The 25043-nt window shown below is 42.1% G+C and overlaps 1 protein-coding gene across 3 annotated transcripts in view; it reads right to left on the bottom strand.

The window, feature by feature from the left end:
• The window catches only part of PHF8 (PHD finger protein 8), a 98228-nt gene extending 73185 nt beyond the window's left edge, over nucleotides 1-25043 (bottom strand). For 2 of the 3 annotated variants that reach the window (XM_045537628.1, XM_045537629.1), the window contains exons 1-5: nucleotides 24347-25043; nucleotides 23236-23425; nucleotides 4876-4961; nucleotides 4066-4174; nucleotides 458-618 (exon numbers count right to left, since the gene is read on the bottom strand). In XM_045537628.1, coding sequence (XP_045393584.1) covers nucleotides 458-618; nucleotides 4066-4174; nucleotides 4876-4961; nucleotides 23236-23333 — 454 coding nt within the window. In that variant the 5' untranslated portion in view covers nucleotides 23334-23425; nucleotides 24347-25043. The remainder of the gene's footprint in view (nucleotides 1-457; nucleotides 619-4065; nucleotides 4175-4875; nucleotides 4962-23235; nucleotides 23426-24346) is intronic. The other variant, XM_045537630.1, reaches the window with a different exon arrangement.

Genomic DNA, 25043 nt, shown 5'->3' with positions numbered 1-25043 from the left:
ACTCTCCCTTAAACCTATGTGCTGGGTCTGGACCTACAAGGGCTACAGAAGTACCTGACACACAGCCTCACACATAGTACAGTCTATAATCTGGGCCCTGCTTCTCCACTCTTTCTCTTCTTCTCCCTAAAAACTCACGATTAGAAGACAAGTGGCATGTGAGTGCACCAGTCAAAGGCTTTCTTATCTCAACAGACCTCAGAGATACCATGATCCTTAGAATTCTCCGGGTAAAAAAATGGGGCTCAACATAGGATTATGTGGTCTATTAAAAGGAAAAGGAAGAGGAGACTAGGATTTTGGTTCTAGCTTTGCCAAATGACTTTGGCAAGACACTTAACCTGATTCTCAAGACAGCTATAAAGGAAATACAAAAGGTAGACTACTGAAGGGGAAGCGACATAGATCTTGAAGAGAGTGAACAATGTCACTGTTAAAAGGGGCTGTGGTGTCTTACCAACATAGTGTTCCACATCCCTCACAGTGAATGATGGTGAAGGCAGCGTCATCCCCAACCCATCCTTCTTCAAGACCAGGATGGGCACACTGAAGCTATTCTCTTCCAGAAATTCCACAGTCAGCTGACTTCCAGTGGGCTTCAGAATCACTTCATCTGAGCTGTAGGCAACAGGAGAGAAAGCCTGAGCCTAAGGCCCTGCCTACTAAAGGCCTTACTGGATGCTGTCACTCACTCAAGAGGTGGGGGTCTTCCTTAAGGGACCTAATGTGGGCTGGCAACTAAAGGCATAAACCTCATGCGCCAGAGAAGAAATGACCTGTCCAAGGCCAGAGGTCAGGCTACTGGCAGAGGTAGGAAAGATCCTGTCAATGACATGCTCTTCTTTGAATGACAAAGGAATAAATCAGTCAACAGCCTGCCCACAAAGAAAAGACAGGTCTTTTCTGACAAGTTTAGTGAATTTGTTCTAACTCAGAGCAGCATCACCCAGCTGAAAACACTGGCAAAAAAAGGTGGGCCAGGTGCAGTGGCTGGTGCCTGCAACCCCAGCACTTCGGGAAGTTGGGGCAGGAGGATTGCTGAAGGCCAGAAGTTTGAGACCAGCCCAAGCAACACAGTGAGATCCCTTCTCTTTAAAAAAAAAAAAAAAAAAAAAAAAAAAAAAAAGGAGCCTGAAGTGGGAGGATCACCTGAGCCCATGAGTTTGAGATTACAGTGAACTATGATCGTACCACTGCACTCTAGCCTGGGCAACAGAGTGAGACCCTATCTCTAAAAAAACAAACAAATAAAAAACACATTGGCAAAGGAAAAGACTGAGGTAGAAAACCCAGAAGACAATTTTTACAATCACTTTCTCAACACACATACTTAGTTAACTAGAAACAGGAGGTTTTTTTTTTGTTTTTTGTTTTTTTTTTTTGCAAAATCATGTTAGTGAAAAGATTATTTAACAAGGTGTGCTGAGACAAACATATTAAGCTCACTGTCTATTCTACTCTTTACATAATTCTAGATGGTCTGAGGATTAAACTGTAAAAAATGAAGCCATAAGAGCAGTAGAAAAACATGGGAGAGACAAGGCCCATGTCATTTAACTACATAAAAATTAAAACTTTGGCCAGGCGTGATGGCTCCTATAATCCCAGCATTTTGGGAGGCCAAGGCAGGAGGATTGCTTGAGGCCAGGAGTTCTTTTTTTTTTTTTTTTTTGAGACAGAGTCTCACCCTCTTGCTCAGGCTAGAGTGAGTGCTGTGGCGTCAGCCTAGCTCACAGCAACCTCAAACTCCTGGGCTTACGCGATCCTTCTGCCTCAGCCTCCAGAGTAGCTTGGATTACAGGCATGCGCCACCATGCCCAGCTAATTTTTTCTATATATATTTGTAGTTGGCCAGATAATTTCTTTCTATTTTTAGTAGAGATGGGGTCTCACTCTTGCTCAGGCTGATCTTGAACTCCTGACCTCTAGTGATCCACCCGCCTCGGCCTCCCAGAGTGCTAGGATTACAGGCATGAGCCACCATGCCTGGCCAAGGCCAGGAGTTCAAGACCAGCCTGGGCAACATAGTGAGACTCCATCTCTAAAAAAATAAAATAAAAATGTAGCCAGGCATAATGGCGTATGCCTGTATTCCCAGCTACTTGAGAGGCTGAGACAGGAGGATCACTGAAGCCCAGCAGTTTGAGGTTACAATGAGCTATGATCATACTACTGCACTCCAGCCTGAGTGACAGAGTGAGACCCTGTCTCTTAAAAAATTAAAATTTTTTGCAAGAAAGCTATTGAAAACCAGTAAGAAACAGTAACACCGTAGAACAATTATCAACAAAAATAGGTAGGCGTGGTAGCGCAAACCTGGAGCCCCAGCTACTTGGGAGGCTGAGGCAGGAGGATCGCTTGAGCCCATGAGTCTGAGATTGCAGTGAGCTGTGATGATGCTACTGCACTCAGGCCCAAACAACAGAGTGAGATCCTGTCTCCAAAAAAACAAACAGAAAAAAAAAAAGAGAACAACAACAACAACAAAGAAAAATTATCAATAGAAGCAGGCAGAGAAAAAAAAAGATGGTTTATAAATGTGCAAAAATCTACTTATCCTCTCCATAATTAAAGAAATGTAACTGGAAACAAGATATTTCACTTATCATCTTACCAGAAAGTCAAAAAAAGTTTGATAATAAACAATGCTGGGCCGGGCACGGTGGCTCACGCCTGTAATCCTAGCACTCTGGGAGGCCGAGGCGGGTGGATCGCTCGAGGTCAGGAGTTCGAGACCAGCCTCAGCAAGAGCGAGACCCTGTCTCTACTAAAAATAGAAAGAAATTATTTGGCCAACTAAAAATACATATATAGAAAAAATCAGCCGGGCATGGTGGCGCATGTCTGTAGTCCCAGCTACTCGGGAGGCTGAGGCAGTAGGATCGCTTGAGCCCAGGAGTTTGAGGTTGCTGTGAGCTAGGCTGATGCCACGGCACTCACTCTAGCCTGGGCAACAGAGCAAGACTCTGTCTCAAAAAAAAAAAAACACAACAATGCTGGCCAGGATACAGGGAAATCAGCATGCTCATAAATTGTCTGTCGGAGTGTAAAATGATATAGCCACTTTGGAAACAATTGGCAATATTTATAAATATTTTTAAAGCACATACTCTTTGATCTAACAAAATTTCACTTCTAGATAGTAAATCTACATACATACTCAACATGTGCAAAAACTTAAATACAAAAATATTCACTATAGCATTTTTCTCTAAAAATACTGAAATCAACTTAAATGTCATCAATAGAGGACTGGTTAAATAAATTGTACACCAAGCAATGCCATGAAAAAGAATAATATCTGTATGCGCTGTTATGGATTGATCTCCAAGACACATAATTTAGGTTTTCAAAAAAAGCAAGATGCAGAACAATATAGTATTTCCATTTATGTCAAAAAAAGAAAAAGAGGGATACACAAATACATATATGTTTGTATACGCAAAAACTATTTCTGAAAGAAAGCACAAGCAATTTGTTGACTTTGGAGAAGGAACCTGAGAGGTATGGGGTAGAGAGGAGACTCACTGCCTTTAAATAAACACAAAAAACATTAAGTTGAAAAAACACTTAATCCAAATAACACTTAGGTTACAGAAAATCTGAAAATGGACCAATGAATTAAAAAACAAACAAAAGAGTGTTTTATTTATTAATTTTAACTCATTTTTTGTTTAATTCAAATAATTAATTTTTAACAAGGCCAGCTTAATAAAAAAAGAAGAAACCTCTTTTTGACTATAAAACCACTCAAATTATTTCTATTTTAAAAAAGAGAATTAAACTTTCTGATCTTTAAGAGTCCTTCTAGTTCTAGCATTCCTTGGGAACATGTAAGTATCTTCTCCTGACTTAGGAGAACACTGCCTCCCAACTACCAAAAGTTTCTCAGAAACTGACCAAACCAGAAGTTCCTTCCCCAGAGGGAATTCGCAGAGCCCTGAAGATACTCACAGAACTGGGGGAGGGACCTAATGGGACAGCCAGTGGGAAAGCTGGGAAGAGAGTGGTCCCAGCCTCCCAGAGCCCTGGCCTTCACAATCCCTTGGGGACAGGAGTCCTCACCTGTCAAAAGTCCTACTCCGGAGCTCTCGAATGAACGTAGGGCTCCCAGTCTTCACTGGCTTCCCCTTGTGTGCATCATGCCCTTTTGAAGATCCACGGCGCTTTTTCACTAAGTCAGAAAAAGACATGAAATCATGAGTCAGAATGACCATGAGCTATTATTCTAAGAAGAAGCCTCAGCAAATCCTTCTTCTCATCCAATCTAACAACCCCTCGGAGCATCTGGAGTGAACGAGACCCTCACAGATTCAGGAAAATTCCTGGTGAAGATGGGTGCTGCCTCTAGACAATCCTTAGGAAGGGAGGGACTAGCACTCTGGGAGGCCGAGACAGGAGGAGCGCTCAAAGTCAGGAGTTCGAGACCAGCCTGAACAAGAGCGAGACTCCGTCTCTACTAAATACAGAAAGAAATTATCTGGACAGCTAAAAATATATGTAGAAAAAATTAGCCAGGCATGGTGGCACATCCTGTAGTCCCAGCTACTCAGTAGGCTGAGGCAGAAGGATTGCTTGAGCCCAGGAGTTTGAGGTTGCTGTGAGCTAGGCTGACACCACAGCACTCTAGCCCGGGCAACAGAGTGAGACTCTGTCTCAAAAAAAAAAAAAAAAAAAAGGGAGGGAGGTGAAGTTATGCACTTCTGCTGTCTCAGTAGGGCAGCTTCTGGCCTGCCAGGTCTGCCTGCATAAGCTTCTGCTATTTCCTGAGAAAGAATCTGAAGCACTCAGGCAAAGGCAGTCGCCCTCCCATGCCTCTTTTGCTTTGTCTCTCCTCTAGACTGTCTTCTCTGGGAAACCCTAAGATCTACTTACTAATGGAGGGCCCATGTAAAACCTCGCAGTTGGGGCAGTGGTAGAGGTCAATGTCAGCAGCCTTTTCCTCTTCAACGCCAACACAACTGGAAAAGAGAAAACCAGTCAGGGTTTATGGAAATTTTATTTTTTTTTTAATAAAGTCTAGAACAGTGCTGTCCAGTACAGTACCTATTAAGTACATGTGGCTACTTACACTTAAATTCATTAAAATCAAGTACAATTTAAAATGTAAGTCCTCCATCACACTAGCTACAATCAAGTGCTCAGCAACCACATGTGGTTAGGGGTTACCGTATTAGGCAGATTTTAAAACATTTTCATAAATGCAAAACTTCTGTGGGACTACACTGGTCTAAAACAATGATGACAGTGCTAAATGTACACACAGTAAAGTTTCATTAAGAGTGAGAATGGTCTGGAAGAGACTCTAGAGAGGCACCATCCAATAGAAATAGAATATGAGCCAAGTATCTAATTTTAAATGTTCTAATAACTATATAAAAAGGTAAAAAAAATAAGTGAAATTAATTTTAATAGTTTTATTTAACTTAGTATATCCAAAATATTACTTCAAAATATAACTCAAATTTTAAACTTTATTGAGATACTTTATTAGATGAAGAGGACTAAAAATAATATTTTATAATCAACAGCAGCTCTGAGTAAAGGATTATAGGTAATCATTTTTCTTTTTCTTATCTGTATTTTGCAAGGAGTTAGCTACATTCCCAGCAAAAGTTCGGGTCCCTCAGACAGGGGTTGTCGCAAAGGATGAAAAATAGTAGGAAACAGAAATAAAAATAATACACAGAGCCAAAGATATAGTTTATAAAGATTTATGAAGATAGATAAAGCAGGGATAAAGATAAAGCATCTCTTCCAGCGGAAATGCAACCCAGACTGGTTTTACACAGATAGGGGTTTTTGGTTGCCAAGAGCAACGAGATTTACATAATAATAGGTAGTTTGGTTTAGGGTCAAAGCCTTCTAAAAGGCTACTACAGATCCTTTAACTAACTCTATCTAGGTGAACAATCAGTGATAAAATCTTCTTAGGGCAAACTTCTAAGTTTTATGATAAGGCTATTACTTTAGCAAAAACAGAGACATCCTGGCTCTGGTAATTGTATCTTTAGAACAGATTTTAGAAGTCAACATGAGCTGTGCCTTATGCTATTTACTTTAACCGCATGGTTCTGTCTGGGCTGGGGCAGCATCTTATGATCAGCTCGCATCTCCGGCGGCCTGTCTCTGTTGATCAGCCCCAAATATATGTGGCATTTCTATAAATCAATATTTCTTAGGCTCAACAGTATTTCTAATTTTCTACAGTGAGCTTGTATTATTTATTTCATATTTTAAAGACTTAAGAATTTAATTTTGAAAACTTGAGTTTGCATGTATGTGAGGTGGTAATCTCACAAAATTAAACTCTTCCCCCACCAAGAAAGGCATCAGCAACCCTTCAAATAACTTCTGGCTAAGATTAAATTCCTAAAATCTTTGGTCGGCCACACATAGCAGGGAGTATAAAAATAGGGCAGAGCTCAAATTGTTTCAGCCAAGACCATGCTCATAAACTGACTTCCTGGGATTAGGACGCTACCATCTTCTCCACTAATAATCCTATGTAAGTAAACCTGTAGCATATCAATAAACAGGGGATATCACCATCGACTTTGTAGGGCTTTTCTGTAAGGACTCAATCAAATAATGCATATAAAGTGTGTAGCACAGTGAGCACAGTCTGGTACACAGTAATCAATAAGTGATAGCTAATGTTATTTTTTTTTACCCAATCCAGACCTCACCCTGCACCTGCCTAAACCACTCTGCAGCATTAACTCACTTCCCTGAGCTGCATGCTTTGTCTCACACCTCTGTTCCCCTTGGACAGTGCTCAAGAAGGAAGCCCTTCCAGTCATCTCTCTCTCCTGAACATTCACCCCATATGGCTATGTGCTTTCTCTACCCCAAACACTCACTGCCCATCTCCTTTCCCAACTTTTCTGTCATAACCTCAGCAATCCCACCCCTTGGTAAACTGCTCTACATATGTATGCCTTTCAACAAACCCTCCTTCAGTGAGAAAACCATCTTCTCTCTACCAGTGCCACTCAAAGTGCGTTCCACGGACTAATGCTGGCCCATGAACTGTTTACTACAGGTCTGTGATGAGTACAGAAAGGAAGAATATGCATCACTTTTATGTAAAAGCTTTTATGGCAATTTGGCAGAGTAATTTTATATCCATTCAATTTAATAATAAAAATTGGGGGCTTACATTTTGTATGGCTTTTTTGTTCATACCATTTTTCTCATAATTCATTTTTTATTTCATAAAATAAAAAATGTTATAAATTGGAAATAAAAAACAAGACCCTGATTGCTCGCCACAGAAAGTCTAAGCAGCCGTATGCTACAGACCTATCTATCTGTACATTCTCCCAGATCCTCATAACTCAGGGCTGGGTTGTCGGTAGACATCCCCTTTCCAGTGAGACTTCAAAATCATCTCTCCTATACCCTTGTGTTAAGAGCTCCCACTACTCTGAGTTTTATACCACCAGCCATACCATTTCCTACTCCTCCTCATCACTGCCAGATACCCATCTCCACAACGTATCCCTTTACTCACTGAAGCACCTGCTCACAGATTCCTTTCCAAGTCCTGCCAACATCCTACATGAGATCAGTATCAATGTGGAGGTCCAACATCCCAGGTACTTAATTCTTCGACCTTCTCATCTCCAGAGACTGTTACCTCCACTCCCATTTCAACTACCAACTCTCATGACTACCCTTAAGACCCTGTCAACAACAGCAACTGCTCCACCTCTGGAATACGAAATTCACACATCACCCTCTCTGACCACAAGTGTATCCATCTAGCTCTCACTCATTTACACTTGGTTCTTTGCCCTCAAAATCCCTTGATCTTCCTACTTGTCACCTATTCACCAATTCTTGACTTCATCTTTCCCTATCTAGCTGAGATTCCAGTATTCCTCATTTCAAGCATTTTCTTACAGATATCCTCACAGGCCCCACTGACTTTTATCCCCACATGCAAACCCTAACCCTGGCTCAATCCAATTACATAACACTGGACCACTGGACATGGCTGGAGAGAAATCACTCATTGGATTGGTGCTACAATAAATTCACACTGTCCAAAGTATCTGGATCCTGCTGCCTGACAATCCTCCTATAATTCCCTGTTCAGCTCTCTTTACCATTATCCACAGTGGCTATTTCATATTTCTGACCCCACTACCTCCCTCTTCTCTCTCAGCTAATTATCTTGCTTCCTACTTCTTAGAGAAAATGAAATAATCAGATAGAACTATGCCAACTTCCTACCACCAAATCTATCTTCTCCTGCACCCATCCTTTCTTCCTGTTACAACAAAAGTACTATCTTTCCTTCTTTCTAAAGCCATCTTTTCCACCTGCGTCACATCTTTTCATACCTTCTTAATCAATTATCCCTTCTTTCCACAGTATCTTCAACCTCTCTCTCTCTACCTTCTCCTCACAGTAACATTTAAACAAGCACACTGATCTTTACAACTAAAAAAGACAAGACCCACTCACCCCCCTTCCCTCCTGTTTGCCCCTTCACAGCCAAACATCTTTGTTTAAACCTACACAGCTTCATAATGACCTTTTTAATGAATAGGTAATAGTTGTATATTGTATAAAACTGAAAGGTACAGAAGTGTATACAGTGAGAAGTTTCCCCTAGGGGCCCAGCAGTATCCAGAGGTGTTCTATCAGAGGTAAACCTATAAAAAGAACTTAAGGGTTGCTATGTGTACTTTCTCATCCTCTTCTACAGTGTAAATTTAGTTTCCACCTTCTTTAAAACAGATATTACTGATGTCCTGACCCCCTTGTTGATACAATACAATAGGTACTTTTCTCCTTTATCTCGACCTTTTAGCAGCATTTTCACACTGCTGACCCTGTACTCTCTCCACTTGAGGTGCTCTCTTCACTTGATAAGCTCTCTACCTTTGACTTCCCTAGCACTCCATTTGCCTGGTATCCTTTCTTCAGCTGACATTTAATGAGCTAACATTTAATGGGCATCTGCCAGGCTGTGATCTAGATGCTGGTGAGACAAAGACACAAAACAAAGCATACAAAAATCCCTGCTCTCATACAGCTGAAGTTCTAGTGAGGGTATCAGAGAAGAGACAAGATAAATCAATGTAATCAGTGCAATACACTGTATGTTAGATAGTGAGAAGAGTTAAGAGGAAAAAAATAAAGCAGAAAGGGGAATATACATGTGTGTATATATAACACACATACCACAATACCACACACACACACACACACACACACACACAGGGGGCCAGAAAGAATGGTAGTGGTACTAAAGTATCAGGTAGGGAAGCCAGGGAAGAACTGACAACATGACTATTGAATAAAGAACTGAAGGGAATAAGGGAGCAAGCCATATGGCTATGAGAGAAGAGTATCCCAGTTTGAGAGAACAGCATGTACAAAGCTCTGTGGCAAGAACATGCCTAGACTTAAAGGAACAGAGAGGAGGAGAGTGTTCTGAAGTAGAGAGCTAGGAGGACAGTAACAGGTCAGAAAGGTAATGGGCTCATGTAGTACGGTCCTGTAGGGTACCGTAAAGGACTCTGGCTTTTCTTAGGGGAAGACTAGGGAGCCACAGGAGGATTATGAGGAAGGATATGACGTGACCTTAATTATATCTCTGGATGCACCTCCTGTTTCCCAATTAACTCTTTTTCTCCTGCCCAGTCCTTAAATGTTGAAGTTTCTTAGGTCCCCTTGCCTGGGCATTCTTCTCTCCTCACTCTCCCTCATTGATTTCACTCACTCCCAGGGTTCCATGTACTCTCTATGTATTCATGACTCCAAGCCAGATCTCTCCACTGAACTTTAGACCCTTCCCTCCAAATGTCTCCTGGGGAAGACATTTCTACTGGATAGCCCACTTACATACTTCAAATTCAACATGTCCAAACTCAATTTCTCCCCCTTCAACCTCTCTAAGGTTCGCTACTTGAGCAAATGACTCCATAACCTCACCAGGCATTCAAGCCAGAAACCTGGCTGCCATCTTTGATTCACCCCTCCCCCATACCCTGAAGTAGGCATTCTACCATCAAGTTAAGTACACAGAGTTTACGGCCAGACTGTCATGGGTTTGCATCCTGGCTATGCCACTTGCTTGCTTGTGGGATACTGGACAAGTTACTTAACCTTTTTGTGCCTCAGTTTCCTCATCTGTAAGATGGGCATAAAACTATACCTACTTCATTAACTTGTTATCAAAAGTAAATGAATTAATTTATATAAAGTATTTACAACAGTGCTTGGCACACAGTAAGTGCTCCATGTATGTTCATTATTATTATCCAAGTTATCACCATGTCCTACCAACTCTATCTCCTAATTAGCTATCAATTATGCCCTTCTGTCACCCTTCAGTCCCTGTCCTAATCCAGCCCTCCTAACTGGGTTCTTGGCCACTGTTCTGTCCCCACCCAACTGGTCCTCCACACTACAGCCAAAGTGATCATTTAAAAACACAAACTTGTTCCGTGAACCCATGCTTAAAACGCCTCGCAGGCACCCTATTTTTCTTAAGGTAAAGCATAAAATACCTTGCCTCTCTGGCTGAGCTCACCTCTTACCCCTCCCATATAGCATCAACTACACAATTTGTGGGGCCTAGTACAAATGAAAAGTGGGAGCCCCTTGTTCAAAAAACAGAAAAAAAAATCTTTTTCCTTCCTTCCATGGCCTCTCTCTCTCAACTTACCACGGGACTTTTATATGCTATTTACTGTCACGCTCCCTTGGGTATGGGAATACTCAAGGAACAAGTATAGACCCTCTTAGATGCCCTGGGATGACATGGTGATTCAGTGTGCAGGGTGCATGCACCCAGCCCTGACTCTCTCCACACCTGCACCTAGGCCCAGAGCCCCAGGCAGCCAGGCAACCAGCCAAGAACCTGTTTGGGGAGGCAAGAAGGCAGCAGGAGGTAAAACCACACACGACCCAAGGCTCAAAGTCCCCAACACACATTGTCCCATCACATACAAAACACAAATTCAAAGGTAAGAAGTTCAAGACAACCACCATAGAGCATTAAACCTCAAGCACAGGGCCCCATGTGACTATAGTGGTTGCACGCCCATGAAGGCAGCGCTGCTCTAAAAAGCCAGTTGGGTTCTCAGTGCCATGCTCTTTCTAGCTTTGGCCTCTGAGTTCATTATACATGGCTCCCTCTGCCTGGAACATTTCTGCTCTTCTTCCCTGCTGCTGTGGCATCCCACACACACTATCCCTATTTCAGCACTCACCATGCTTACTTGCAATTGCTCACCTCCTTGCTGTCTGTCCCCGCCACATTTGGCAGACAATACATCAAAAGTCCTCACCTTTTCCATTTCCCAGTCTTGCTTTACTTATTATTCAACTCAAGTCAACAAACATTCATTGGGCTAGATAACTCCTCATATTAAGGAGAGAGACAGACGAAAATCAGGTTTCTGGCTGTACTGTCTCAGTACTTATCACCTGGGACCAAAGGTGGTAAATGCTGATTTGCTCTGAGTGGCTTCCTCAGTGAAAAAGACAACTTTTATAGCACCAGTTCTCAAGATTAAGATGAATTAGTCCCAATGTGTACTGTAGAGTCTAGCACATAGTAGGCACTCAATTAATATTTATTAAGCATATGAGTGCATAAATTCAACAAATATTGACTGAGCATAGACACTTCCCTCATGGAGTAAACATTCTAGAGGAGAAGACAAAGGCACTGTCAGAAGAGTTTCATGGGTGGTATATAAAGTAAAAAAAAGCAGGTAAAGATGGTGAGTGTATGACTGAATTTGAAGCCTGCATAAAAGGAATTATGAAAAAAACTAAGCTACAAACTTTACATATGTTATCACATTTAATCTACACAACAAGTCAGGGCATTCTGTACAGTATTCAGAGACACTAAAGCATAGAGGTTTAAAGTATAGACTTGGGGCCAAGTGTAGTAGTTCATGCCTTTAATTCTAGCACTTTGGGAGGCCAAGGCAGGAGAACTGTTTGAGGCTTGAGGCCAGGGGTTCAAGACCAGCCTGGGCAACATAGCAAGACCCTGTCCCTATAAAAAATAGAAAAATCAGCCAGCCATGGTGGTACACACCTGTAGTCCCAGCTACTTGCGAGGCTAAGGAAGGAGGATTACTTGTGCCCAGGAGTTTGAGGTTGCAGTGAGCTATGATGATGCCACTGCACTCTAGCCTGGGGAACAGAGCAAGGCCCTGTCTCAAAAAAAAAAAAAAAGAAAAGAAAAGAAAAGAAAAGAAAAGAAAAAGTAGAGACTTGGGAGCCAAACTGCCTGGGTTTGAATCTCACCTCTTTTGCTAACTAGCTATGTGAACTCAGGCAATTTACTTAACCTCTCTGTGCCTCAGTTTCAGCATCTGTGAGATGGAAGTATTAAGAGTACTCACTTTACATGGTGGTTATGAGTATTAAATGAGCTTAAATAGGTAAAATAAAGTACCTGGAATATGACAAGTACTAGCTATCAACACCACCCTTAATATAATTCTAATTTAATAGATGAGAAATCTGAGTCTGAGTGATTAAGTAAATTGTTCACAATTACAAAACTAAGAAGCAGCAGAGCAGGATAAAATTCAAGTCTTCATGACTCCACTATACCACTACACTATATAACCAGAATATAACATGCAGTAATTAGCAGAGTCAAGTCCTATAAAAACATAAAAGTAGGCACTAAATTCTTCCAGGGCTGTGGAACTGAGTGGGAGCTGAGGGCTGGAGAAGCCTGAGAGGTGATGAGGCTACTCAAGATCCTGTCTGGTTTCTTATCTGTTCAACTTCTGCTCTCTGAGGTTGCCCAAGGAGCCAGGTACTGTCACCACCTGTGCCCCAGGGAAAGCCAATATCTTCGTTCACAAATAAAGAGGAAAAAGCATATTTCACCTTCCTTCCTTTGTTCAAAAAATATCAGAAAAATTCAAGTCAATTTCTGATTTCTTGTAACAGCCTTGACCAGACAAGCACAATCTATAAAACCAGAAGCTGAGGCATCTACCATTCCCATCAGTCTGTTCCCCTATTGAGGGTTAGGGTCGAGACCTGAGAACCCCAGGAGTGGGACAGGACTTTGCCAAAGAGCAACCTGTGGACATGTCAGTTCACTGAGCAAAAGCTGCTGGACCTTGAGGGGGACATTCCACTGATCAGGGAGGGATGTCTGCAAACGGACCCGACCTTGAAGCCTGAGGGGCTACAGCCTGGATGTCTGCAAAGGGCCCCAGGCTTGTAATCCGAAGGTGGCTTTGTAATCCAAAACTGGAGAATATGATCAAAGGATGTCAGCCCAGCAGATAAGAGCAGTTTGCTATTCTATGCCTGAGGCAATGTTCCTATCCCACTCCTGGGGTTCCTCATGTCTCAACCCCTAACCCTCAACATTCCCCTACCGCCTACTCCAGGTACAGGACACGTGGAGGGGTGCAAAGGACACTGAGCAAGTTCCAGTACACCTGGGAAGTTTCTCCTTTGTCTACCCAGTCCCTGGCACAAGTCTGTCATATAGCAGGCTTCACTAAACTTTGGATGCACCAACAGAACCACTTCATATGCACTTACATGCACACAAATAGGCTTTTATCTCTATCTCAAAAAACAAACAAACAAAAAACCCTCAGTCACTGCCCTATTAGTCTGTTCCCCTTTATACTAAACTCCTCAAAAAGGAGTCATTCTTGAGTCCTTTCTTTCATAACCCCAATCCAATCTATCAGCAAATCCTTTATCAATACATATTCAAAGATTCAAAGTCCAACTACTTATCACCAATGACTCTGGTCCAAGGCACCATTGCCTAACTAGATCAGTGTTTCTCAAATTTTAGGGATCATCAGAAATATCTGGAGGGCTTGTTAAGACATGGATTCCTGGGCCCAATCCCCAGAGATCCTGACTCAGTAGGTCTGTGGTGGGCTTATGAATGTGTATTTCTAACGAGTTCCCAGGTGATGATGCTGCTGGTCCAGAGACCACACTTTAAGGAATAATGATCTACAGTAGCCCCCAAATTCTCCCTGCTTCCATTTTGTTCCTCACTTTGAGTCTGTCTTCACAACAGCCAAAACTAAATCAGATCACAACTCTCCTTTGCTCAAAACCTTCTGTGGGACCTATCCAGAGTAAAAACCAAGTCCTTACAATGGCCTATAGGGCCCTATAACTGTGGTTGGTTCTCAAACTTTAGCATGCATTAGAATCATCTGAAGGGCTGTTAAACCATAGATTCCTGGGACCCATCTCCAGAGTTTTTGATTTAGTAAGTCTAGGGTAGGATCCAAGAATTGGCCTAACCAGTTCCCAGATGATGCTGGTCCTGCTGGTCCACAGACCACATTTGGAGAATCACTGCCTTACATGATCTGTGCCCCACAACCCTTAAACTCAGCTTCTACTATTCTCCCCTCACTCACTCTGTTCCAATAACACTGGCCTCCTTGCTGTTACTGAAATGGTAACATGCCAGGCCTATTCCCCACTCCGGCCCTTTATTTCCTCTACCTGGAACACTCTTCCCCCACTTACCAGTATGGTTCCCTCCCCTTACTTTCCTTCGGGTTCATATGTAGCCCATTTGTAATCACCTTATATAAAATAATCATGCCTTCAACCCTGGGAGTGACACTCCTTCTCTGGCTCACCCTGCTTTAGTTTTCTCTAGATCATTTACTATCATTTGGCACACTGTACAACTATTAGTTTAGTGTCTCATGTTCCCGGTAGCTCCACCCCCCCCACCCGTCCAGAACGGGCACATAGCACATATCTGTTGAATACATGAGTGTATAAATGAATGAATCCATCTTATTTTCTAGTCTAAGATTATCTAGAAGTCACAGCCTGTGTCTTACTCATCTCTCTCTCCCACAGTTCTTAGCTTACTCCTTGGCAAACAGTAACTATTCAATATTTATTGCATGAATGTTCTAGATGACAGACAGATATGAGTTATCTACTATGCCAGGGACTGAGCTAGATGCTTTACAGATACTTCTTAAGCCTCACAACAGCCATATGAAATAAGGATTATCTGTATTTTAAAGCTGAGAAAAACGGAAGCTTAAGAGAGGTGAAATGACCTGCCCAAGGTCACAGAGCTAGTAAATGGAAGAGTTAGGATTCCAGGCCAGGTTTCCCTGACTCCCAGGCCTTGTTTTCACCACTGTGCATCACTGTCTCTGTTTCCAAAACAAACTTTCATTTAGCTACCATAAGTCAGTGCTGGACATCATGCCTACAGACCTTCCATTGTCTCCTGAATTTCCATGGTACCCCTCTCAAGGACACTGACCACCTATGCTTTGGTACATATTTGCCATCCCAAACTCGTTTCAGGTGGGCTGGTGCAAAAATTATGCTACCCCAGTGGTGAAGGAACAGTTCGGTATCTTGACTGTGGGGATTACATGAATCCACAAATGTGATAAAAGTATAGAGAACTAAATACACATTCACACACACAAATGAGTGCATATAAAACAGGTATAAGATTAGTAAATTGTGCCAATGTCAGTTTCCTGATTTTCACATTGTAGTATAGTCATACAAGATGTTACCATGGAGGAAACTGGGTGAAGGGTACACAAGACACCCCTTCCCAACATATTTTTTGCAGCTTCCTATGACCCTATAATCATTTAAAAATAAAAAGTTATTTAAAAAAATTATGCTACTCCAAAGAGACATCCTATGAATCCTTACAGAGCACCCTGTCCTTTTGACCCTTCTAATTCCACAAAACCTTCTCCAGGGTAGCAATTCTGTAGCCCAAACATTGTATCTAGAAAGCCCTGAATATGAATGCTGAGACTCCTCTTCCCTTTGCCACACACTCCCAAAGCTATGGGTTACCCTTTTGCTGCATCAAAAACAATGGTGTTCCACTTTAACCTGATTTCACTTGGAACAAAAATGTGGAGCATGTATGAATTTATAAACACTGACTTTCCCTATCATCCACAATTTCTAACAACCTAACCTAAACAGTGCTTTATACTGTCTATAGTTCTGTATTCTACAGTAAGAATCCAAGAGACCCAGATTTGGCTTGTGGTCCAGCAGTTAACCAGATATGTAGCTTTGGGCAAGTTATTTAACCTACTGGGGGAAAACAGTAGCTTCAAAGAGCTATTGTAAGGATTAACCAGTCACTTCTGCTTCTGGAACAATGAGGAGTAGACTTACTTGCCCTATTTCTGCCATTAAGTACACTAAAAACCTTGGACATTATATATGAAACAAAGTAAGAAGACTGAAAGGTGGAAAGATGGTAGACCAACTAGGGACAGCAGGATCCACCCACCTAGCAGGTGTGGGTGTCACCAGAGACCAAGTGGGGAACCTGTACTTTCTCCCCCACCTGGTAGTAATAAAGTAGTATCCCTTTCCTGCCACTGGGGTGCAGTATCTGAAGAGGCCTGCAAAAACAGAAGTCTTAAATAAAATACAGAGTCTCATAACATAATGTCTGAAATGTCCAGAATATAATTAAAATAATCACTTATCATATCAAGAACAAGGAAAATCACAACTTGAAGGTAAAAAGAAAATCTATAGATGTCAACACTGAGATGAGACAGATGTTGGAATTATTTGACAGGGATTTTAAAGAAGCAATCATAAAAATGCTTCAGTGAGCAATTATGAACATGCCTGAAACAACATAGCAAGCCCCCATCTCTACAAAAAATATTTTAAAAATTAGCTAGGCGTGGTGATGCACGCCTGTAGTCCTAGCTACTTGGGAGGCTGAAGCAGGAAGATCCCTTGAGCCCAGGAGTTCAAGGTTACAATGAGCTAAGATTTTTGCCAACAAAAAATAGAAAGTCTCTTCAAAGAAATGGAAAATATAGAAAAGAACCCAATGGAACTTTTAGAACTGAAAAATACAGTAACTTAAATGAAAACTCATTAGACAAGCTCAACAGTAGAATGAAGACAATAGAGCAAAGAATCAGTAAATTTGAAGATAGAATAGAAATTATCCAATATGAACAGAAAGAAAATAGATTGAAAAAAATGAACACAGCCTCAGCAACTTACAGGACTACAACAAAAGAGAAACCCAAAGAAATCCACACTGATACACTAATCAAACTACTGAAAGCAGTGAGAGAGAAATAACACACTACCTAAAGGAGAACACCAATCCAAATGACAAAGAATCTCTCAACAGAAACCACGGAGGCAAAACGGAAGTAGCAAAACAGTTTTCAAGTGCTGAAAGAACTGGAAACCCAGAATTTGATATCAAGTGAAAAGATTCTCTAGGAAATCAAGACATTCCCAGATGAAGGAAAACTAAAAGTATTATTGCCAACAGACCTATACAAAAAGAATGGGCAAAGGAAGCTATCTAAACAGAAAGGAAATGATAAAAGGAGGAATCTTGAAACATCAGGAGGAGAGAAAAAGGGAAAGAGTAAAAATATGGGTCAACAGAATATACTTTCCTTCTCTTCAGTTTTCTAAATCATTTTTGATGGTTGAATCAAAAATTAAAACATTGTCTGATGTGGTTCTCAATGTATGTAGAATATTTAAGATTAATTACATTATAAACAAAGCAGCATAAAAGCATGTAAAGAAAAGTAAAAGTTTCTACTCTTCAAAGTGGTAAAATGTCAACACCAGTTGATGGTGGTAAATTGTACGTAAAATGTAATACTGGAAAACTATACAGAGACAGACTCAAAAATACTATAGATAAATCAAAATGGAATTATTAAAAAAGGTATAAGTAACCTACATGAAGGCAGGAAAAAGAAAACAGAGGCACAAAGAACAGAGGTAACAAAAAGGAAAGGAAAAAAAAAAGACAGGCTGGACATAGTGGCTCATGACTGTAATCCCAGCACTTTGGGAGCCTTAGGTGGGAGGATGGCTTGAGGCCAGTAGTTTGAGATCAGCCAAGGCAACACAGCAAGACCCCGTCTCTACAAAAAGAGGAGCAAAATTAGCCCAAAGAAGGAAGGAAATAATAAGGTGCAGAAATCAATGAAATTGAAAACAGAAAGACAGAGAAAGTCAATGAAACAAAAAGCTTGTTCTTTGGGAAAAAACAATCAATAAAACTGACAGACTTCTACCAAGTCTGACAAATAAAAAGACACAAGTTTTTAATATCAGAAATGAAACAATATATTACTACAGAGCCTGCAGATATCAAAAGGATAATAAAGGGAATACAATGAACAATTCCACAAACATAAATTTGACAACTTAGATTAAATGGATCAATTCCTTGGAAAATATAAACTATAACACAGCCAATATAAAATAGATAATTTAGGCCGGGCGCGGTGGCTCATGCCTGTAATCCTAGCACTCTGGGAGGCCGAGGTGGGTGGATCGCTCAAGGTCAGGAGTTCGAGACCAGCCTGAGCAAGAGCGAGACCTCGTCTCTACAAAAAAAATAGAAAGAAATTATCTGGCCAACTAAAATATATATACAAAAAAATTAGCCGGGCATGGTGGCACATGTCTGTAGTCCCAGCTACTCGGGAGGCTGAGGCAGTAGGATCGCTTGAGCCCAGGAGTTTGAGGTTGCTGTGAGCTAGGCTGACGCCACAGCACTCACTCTAGCCCGGGCAACAAAGCGAGACTCTGTCTCAAAAAAATAAATAAATAAATAAATAAAATAAAATAAAATAGATAATTTGAATAGTCTTATAACTACTAAATAGAATTCATAATTTTTAAAACTCCCAAAAAGATTAAATAAAGATAATTAGGCAAAGTGCTTAGCATAATGACTGTTACATTAGCTAGTGCTCAACAAATGACAGCTATAACAATTTTATTTAAATCATCACAACCTCTCAGGGAAACTGAGGCTTCACAGAGATGAAATCCTTCGCTAATAAGTAACAGAACCAGAATTGGAACCCAGATCTGAAACCAGTGCATTTTCCTCTAGAGTTTAGAATCCACACCACAGCCACCCCCTTGGGGATGTGTCAACCAATACTTCTTTCAAAAACAGGAAAACTGTAAAGGAGTGAGGTTTTTTCCGTCAAACCCCAGACCAATAAATGTTTCCCGACTAGTTTTCCCCAATGTATGGCAATGATTCTCAAATGTTAGGGTACATCAGAATTACCTGTTTAAAATATAGATTGCTGAGTCCCAGCCCAAGAATTTGAACTTTTAACAAATTCCTAGTTGATGAACCACACTTTGAGAATGACTAGTATACAGTAATGATATGTTAGCCCATCTGTCCCCCAATATCAGAAGCTATCACACTCCAAAGAAGGGGAAGGAATCGAGATAGGATAATATTCTAAATCAGTGATACTGGAGGGTGGGCCCTGCTCACCTACTGAATCAAACACTGTGGCTGGGGCTGACCTATCTTGTGTTTTAACAGGTCTTCCAAGTGATTCTGATGCACACTAAAGTTTGAGAACCACTGTTCTACAAATCAAAGTGTTTTTGTAAAACCTAGCTTCTTACAGGAGGAATGAAGCTATACCATATTTTTTCCACTTTTGAGAATCTGGGCTCTCGGATCAGATAATTCAAAGTTGAAATCTACACTCAGAAAGTCACTTAACTTCCATGAGTTCCAGATTCTCATCAGAAAAATGGAAGAGTTGCCTCCCTTCCTATGACCTTTCCAGGAAGTAACTTGGCATTACATTCCATAATCCCTAATTGGACTTCAAGAAATCTATACTATGGAAGTCACTAGAGATGTGAACAGATAGATTTCTATCACCTCTAGACATTTGTGGATTTAAAATTTGTAGGCTTAACTATTATAAGCATGACAAAAACTATCAAAGCAATCTTTAGTAATTTCCTTTTTTTTTTTTTTTTTTTTTGATGAGACAGGGTCTTGCTCTGACACCCAGACCGAAGTGCTGTAGCATGATCATGGCTCACGACAACCTCCAGCTCTCAGGCTCCAGTGATCCTCCTGGCTCAGCCTCCCAAGTAGGTGGGACTACAGGTGTGCACCACCATGCTGGGCTATTTTTGTTGTTGTTGTTGTTGTAGAGACGGGGTCTCACTGTATTGCCCAGCCCGATCTTGAACTCCTAGCCTCAAGTGATCCTCCTGCCATGGCCTCCTCCCAAAGTGCTAGGATTATAAGAGTGAGCCACTGTGCCCAGCAATATTTAGTCATTTTCAATTGTGCTGAAGTACAAACTGAAATGGAGCACTGTGAGCCTGTTGTGCAGTGTGTGTGTGTGTGTGTGTGTGTGTGTGTGTGTGAAAGAGAGAGAGAGAGAGAGAGAGAGAGAGAGAGAGAGAGAGAGAGAGAGAGAGGGAGAGCGAGCAATGCACTGAGTAAGCAAGAGTACCCACCCACCAAGGACCTGATTCTCAGCTAGCTTTCTTGTTCCGTGGCAGCCCATAAAGAGAAGCATGACAAGAGATAAAAAAAAAATTCTGGTTTGGAAAAAAAAATTAAAGCAGTTAACTTGTTTCAGAGTGTGCACAGAAACACAGGACTCACTGCAAAAATGTGATTAAAGAGGGGCCTGGCCCATAAGCCCATTTCCATATTTGTAGGTTTGGAATTCTTAAGAACCTCAATGGTGCTCCTTGTAAATGTCAAGTATCTACTGTGCAAAGATGTTCACCACAATGTTTTTCTTTTTGTCTTAGCCAGCACTCATATCAAGATGCAAAATATTTCCAGAACCCCCAAAGTTTCCTCACATTATTTATAATATAAAAAGTACAAATAATGTAAATGTCCAACCATAAAAGAAATGACCAAATAACCAGTGACACATATATATGGTGGGATATCAGAAATCAGGTTTAGCTGAATCTTTGACAACCCGGCAAATACTCACATTAGAATGGTAAGTAGGAATGGTAAGTAGGAATAAAGAAATAGGTTACAAAATGGTATTTATAATACAATCCCATTGTGTGAAAATATGTTTATATTATAAGTCAAAAGACAAGAGTCAACGCAACAAAAAATTTAACAGTGGATTGTGCCAGTGAGTAGACTCACAGGTGACTTTTATTTCCTTCTTTATTCTTTTTCTGTATTTTCTATAATGAGCATGTCTCACCTAAATAACCAGGGGAAGTTAACATCTTTTAAAAGAAAAATATCAGCCAAATGTGGTGGCTCATGCCTATAATCCCAGCACTCTGGGAGGCCAAGGCAGGAAGATCACTTGAGGTCAGGAATTCTAGACCAGCCTAAGCAAGAGTGAGACCCCATCTCTACTAAAGATAGAAAAATTAGCTGGGCATGGTGGTGGCACACACCTGTAGTCCCAGCTACGAGGGAGGCTGAAGCAGGAGGATCACCTGAGCCAAGGAGTTTGAGGTTGCAGTGAGCTATGATGATGCCACTGCACTCTACCCCGGGCAACAGAGACTGTCAATCAATCAATCAAAGAAAATATTTAACTGTCAGACTTGAATGTAAATTAAATAACTTATGCAAAGTCCCTGTCATGGGGTCTGGCACACATAAGCACTCAGGAAACATTCATTCCTATTCCTTGTTCCCAGAGTAAGGAGTTAGGGTATATATATTGTAGGCAGGAGCCCATTTTCCAGGTCTGAACCTACCTATACATTTCCTATACAATCCAAAGTAAAGGCCATAGGCAATAGATTTTTTTCATGAAGACTCATTCATTCATTCAAAAATATACTCAGCACCTATTATATGTTTAGCTAGGTTCTGGGAACAGCAAAACTGAAAAGATGACATGACATCTCTGCCCTCAGGGAGCTCTGGCTCATAAGTGACACAGACATATTTATAACTATGATATGATGAAATAATTACTTTTTAATAAGGATGCACACAAAGTGCAATGGGAACCCAGAGGAACGAGAGCTTTCACAGAGGAGGTATTCTGTGAGTTGTAAAAGAGAGAACATTAATGGGAATAGCATGTGCAGAGACAAAAAGGCATAAAGCAGTATAAAATTTTCCCAGAACTATAGGTAGTTCAGGCTTGTTAGGACATAAAGAACAAGAGAGAAGAGTGGTAGGAAATGAGACTGAACAAGTAGATCACAAAAGGTCTTGTCTGTCACATAAAGGAGACTGAATTTTACCCCATAGGGGAACCACTGAAAGAATTTTAAGCTGAGAAGTGACTTGATCGGCACTAGCAAAGATGCCAGGAATCCTGAAAGACATCTTAATCCCCCACGTATTTTCAGGGCAAAGGAGAAGGCCCCACCCTCTAGGTTTGTCCCCTCTTAAATAACATGACGCAGTAACCAGAACTTTGTGCCTGGCACACAGTAAATATTCAATAAAGATTGGTTAAATATGAATTTGGATGCATTGCATGGGGGTGGTCCCTGCTGAGGGCAGGATTTTGGCAGCATCAGCACCTTTAGTTTGTCTTGAGCATAACAGGAACAGCTTCTCTGGAGGAGACCAGTAACAACTGAAAATTCTAGAATCTAACATACAACAGGAGAAGGGCACCATATACTGTTTTGTTGTACTCCAGCGTACAAAGCCCTCTTAAGGCTCTTTCCATAGCTGGGATTTAAATCCCAATAATGGGACATTATAGTTGTATTCCAGACACTAATGTTTCTGGAATCCTGGGTGACAGGTGCTCATGTGCGCACATGGTTAACTGAAGGGAATTTTTAGTGGTTTCACTCATGCTGCTTTACCCAATATCTATTAAATAAAAATACTGTTATCTATTAAATAAAAATACTGTTGCATTTCTGAGTCCATTTATCAAGTGCATGCAAATTGCTTTACGCAGTCAGGATGGATGAATTTGATATATTTTATAGGTGAAGACAATGAAGCTCACACAGGCAAAGCAACTTGCCCAAGGTCAGTCTGATAGTAAGTTGCAAAGCCACAACTGAAATCCATGTTTGTTGTACTTGAACATCTCAAAAATGCAGTACTGTCTCCCCCAAAGCCAGTGTCTGAGGCAAAACAAAACTGCCAGAATACAAAAATGATACTTTCTTTGTAGCTGGGAAAGAAGGGGCTTATAAATCTAAAATTATATATATTCAAAAGAAGGATGCAAAGAAGAAATACGGAGGGGAAAACAGAGAAAGAGGAGAAACCAGAGGCCAATGTTAGCTAGGCCCTGGTCTGCAAGAAGGGATGGAAGAACCTGGATCTGGGAGTGGGGTTGGAATTAATTCTTTCGGGGTGGGGTGGGGGTGGGGAGGCAGTTCCTGACCTAGAACCTAAAAAGAGCTGAGAAAAGGAGAGAGCGAGTGAACACACCTGACCACTGCATCCCATCCAGCCCTTACCTGCCATGAAACCAGTCCTGGCACATGTCACACTCGATCATGAAGCGGGTCACATCATAAGGCAGCCGGCAGAGGCAATACACCGGCACCGAGGCCATCTTCGCCCGGCCTTGGAGGGTTCCGTGGCGGGCCAGGTTCGTGGTGTGAAGAGGGGTGGGAGGCAGCGGCACGCGTCCTCTCTGGATGACAGCTGGGCACAAACAACACTTTTTACAGAGTGAATCAGGCCCCCACCCGAGCACCAACCCTCAGTTCTCGAATGGGGAGTTAGTGCCGCTGGGATGCAACACAGCTGGTGTGGCTGTAGGGGGCAACCGGAGAAAGTCCACCGGCCTTCAAAATTTCTGTCACACGTAGAGAACCCAGAGCTGTCGAGGCTTCCCCCACCCCCTACACACACCCACCTTCTTCAGCCCCGGAGTCAGAGATAACTTCTTTCCGGGTTTCAGGGAAATATCTGAAGGCTTTTCGGGAAGCTTCTTTAATCCCTCACTGAACCCTCTCCTTCTGTGCCTCTCAGGGCTCCCTTCATTATGACGCAAATCACAGCTCAAGAATGAGGCTGGGGGTACCTCAAGAAAACACCCACCTCTCGCCCCCCCAAATAGGGATAACCAGAGAGAGATGAGAGATCCTTGAACTGCTCAGGTTATTCGAAAATTACCTCAAAGCCCTCAGAAACAAGGCAGAAAAGACTAGGCGCCCAACTCAAATCACAGTTCTGGGGTCGTGTTCTAAGAGTTTAAATGATCCTTTCCTTCACTCTCAATAATATCATTCCTTCCTCGACCATCAGGAGTCTAACCACCCACAAAACTGAAATAAATCTCAATTTCAAAACTGATCAGCTCGTCCTCTACTTCAAAATGACAGGGTTCTCCATGTATCCCTAAAACTAAAAAGGGTATCTTCAAAACCCCTAAAACTGATTAGAATTTCTTCACACTCCCGAAACTAAGCAAAGATTTTTTTTTCACCGCTCAAAAACTGTCAGGCATCTCCTCACAGCCCCCTTAAACTGAAGAGGGCTCCCCAGTCCCCCCAAATTTTCAGGGATCTCATCCTAGATACTGAAGCTGAGAGGAATATCCTTGCAGCCCCCGAAACTTACGAGAATCTCTTCACGCCTCCCCAACTGACAGGAACCTCCTCACGCCCCAAACCTGACAAGAATGTCTTCGGTCCCGAATCCTACAGGCACCTCCTCCTGCCCAGAGCTGCAGGGACTCCTCACACCCGCGGAGCTCAGTCCCAGCGAGAAGCCGGCGGCCGGGCTGGCTCCGGGGTAGCGCTGCGCCTTGCTCAGCGGAGGCTTGCCGGGCAGTTCCGGCCCCAGGGGCGGCGCGCGCCGAATTCTGGGATCGTCACTCTAACGCTGCGAACCTAGCTTGCCTTCCCCTTGAACCATCCGCTGAGTCGAGCGGCGCCAGCCGGCCGGCGGTGCTTCAGGGCAGGCTTCTCCACAACACTCCCCGAGCCTGGCCGCTCGGGCCTAGTCCAGTGGCCGCCTGGCGAACGAGCAAGTGGCGTCGTTGCTGGGCTGTCAGGAGATAGCCGCAAGCAAACCAACGAGGAAGGAGATGAACTGGCCGCCAGATCCGAGAAAGACGGCCCGAAAAGTCACTGGGAGAAGCCCGGGGGCGGTGGTATGCAATTCAGAGTAGTTAATAAAGTTTATTCAAAACAACGAGGAAGTTGAGACCGAGAGGGGAGGAGAAATATGGGGTAAACAGCCACCATATTGAGAGTGGCGCCACTGCTACGGAGAGCACAGGCGACCTCCATCTTATGAGGGCCGGGCACGCGAG

This window comes from Lemur catta, chromosome X (assembly GCF_020740605.2).
Source record: "Lemur catta isolate mLemCat1 chromosome X, mLemCat1.pri, whole genome shotgun sequence".
Taxonomy (NCBI): Eukaryota; Metazoa; Chordata; class Mammalia; order Primates; family Lemuridae; genus Lemur; species Lemur catta.
The sequence above is the reverse complement of the archived record's forward strand: the minus strand, read 5'-3'. Positions and strand labels throughout refer to the sequence as shown.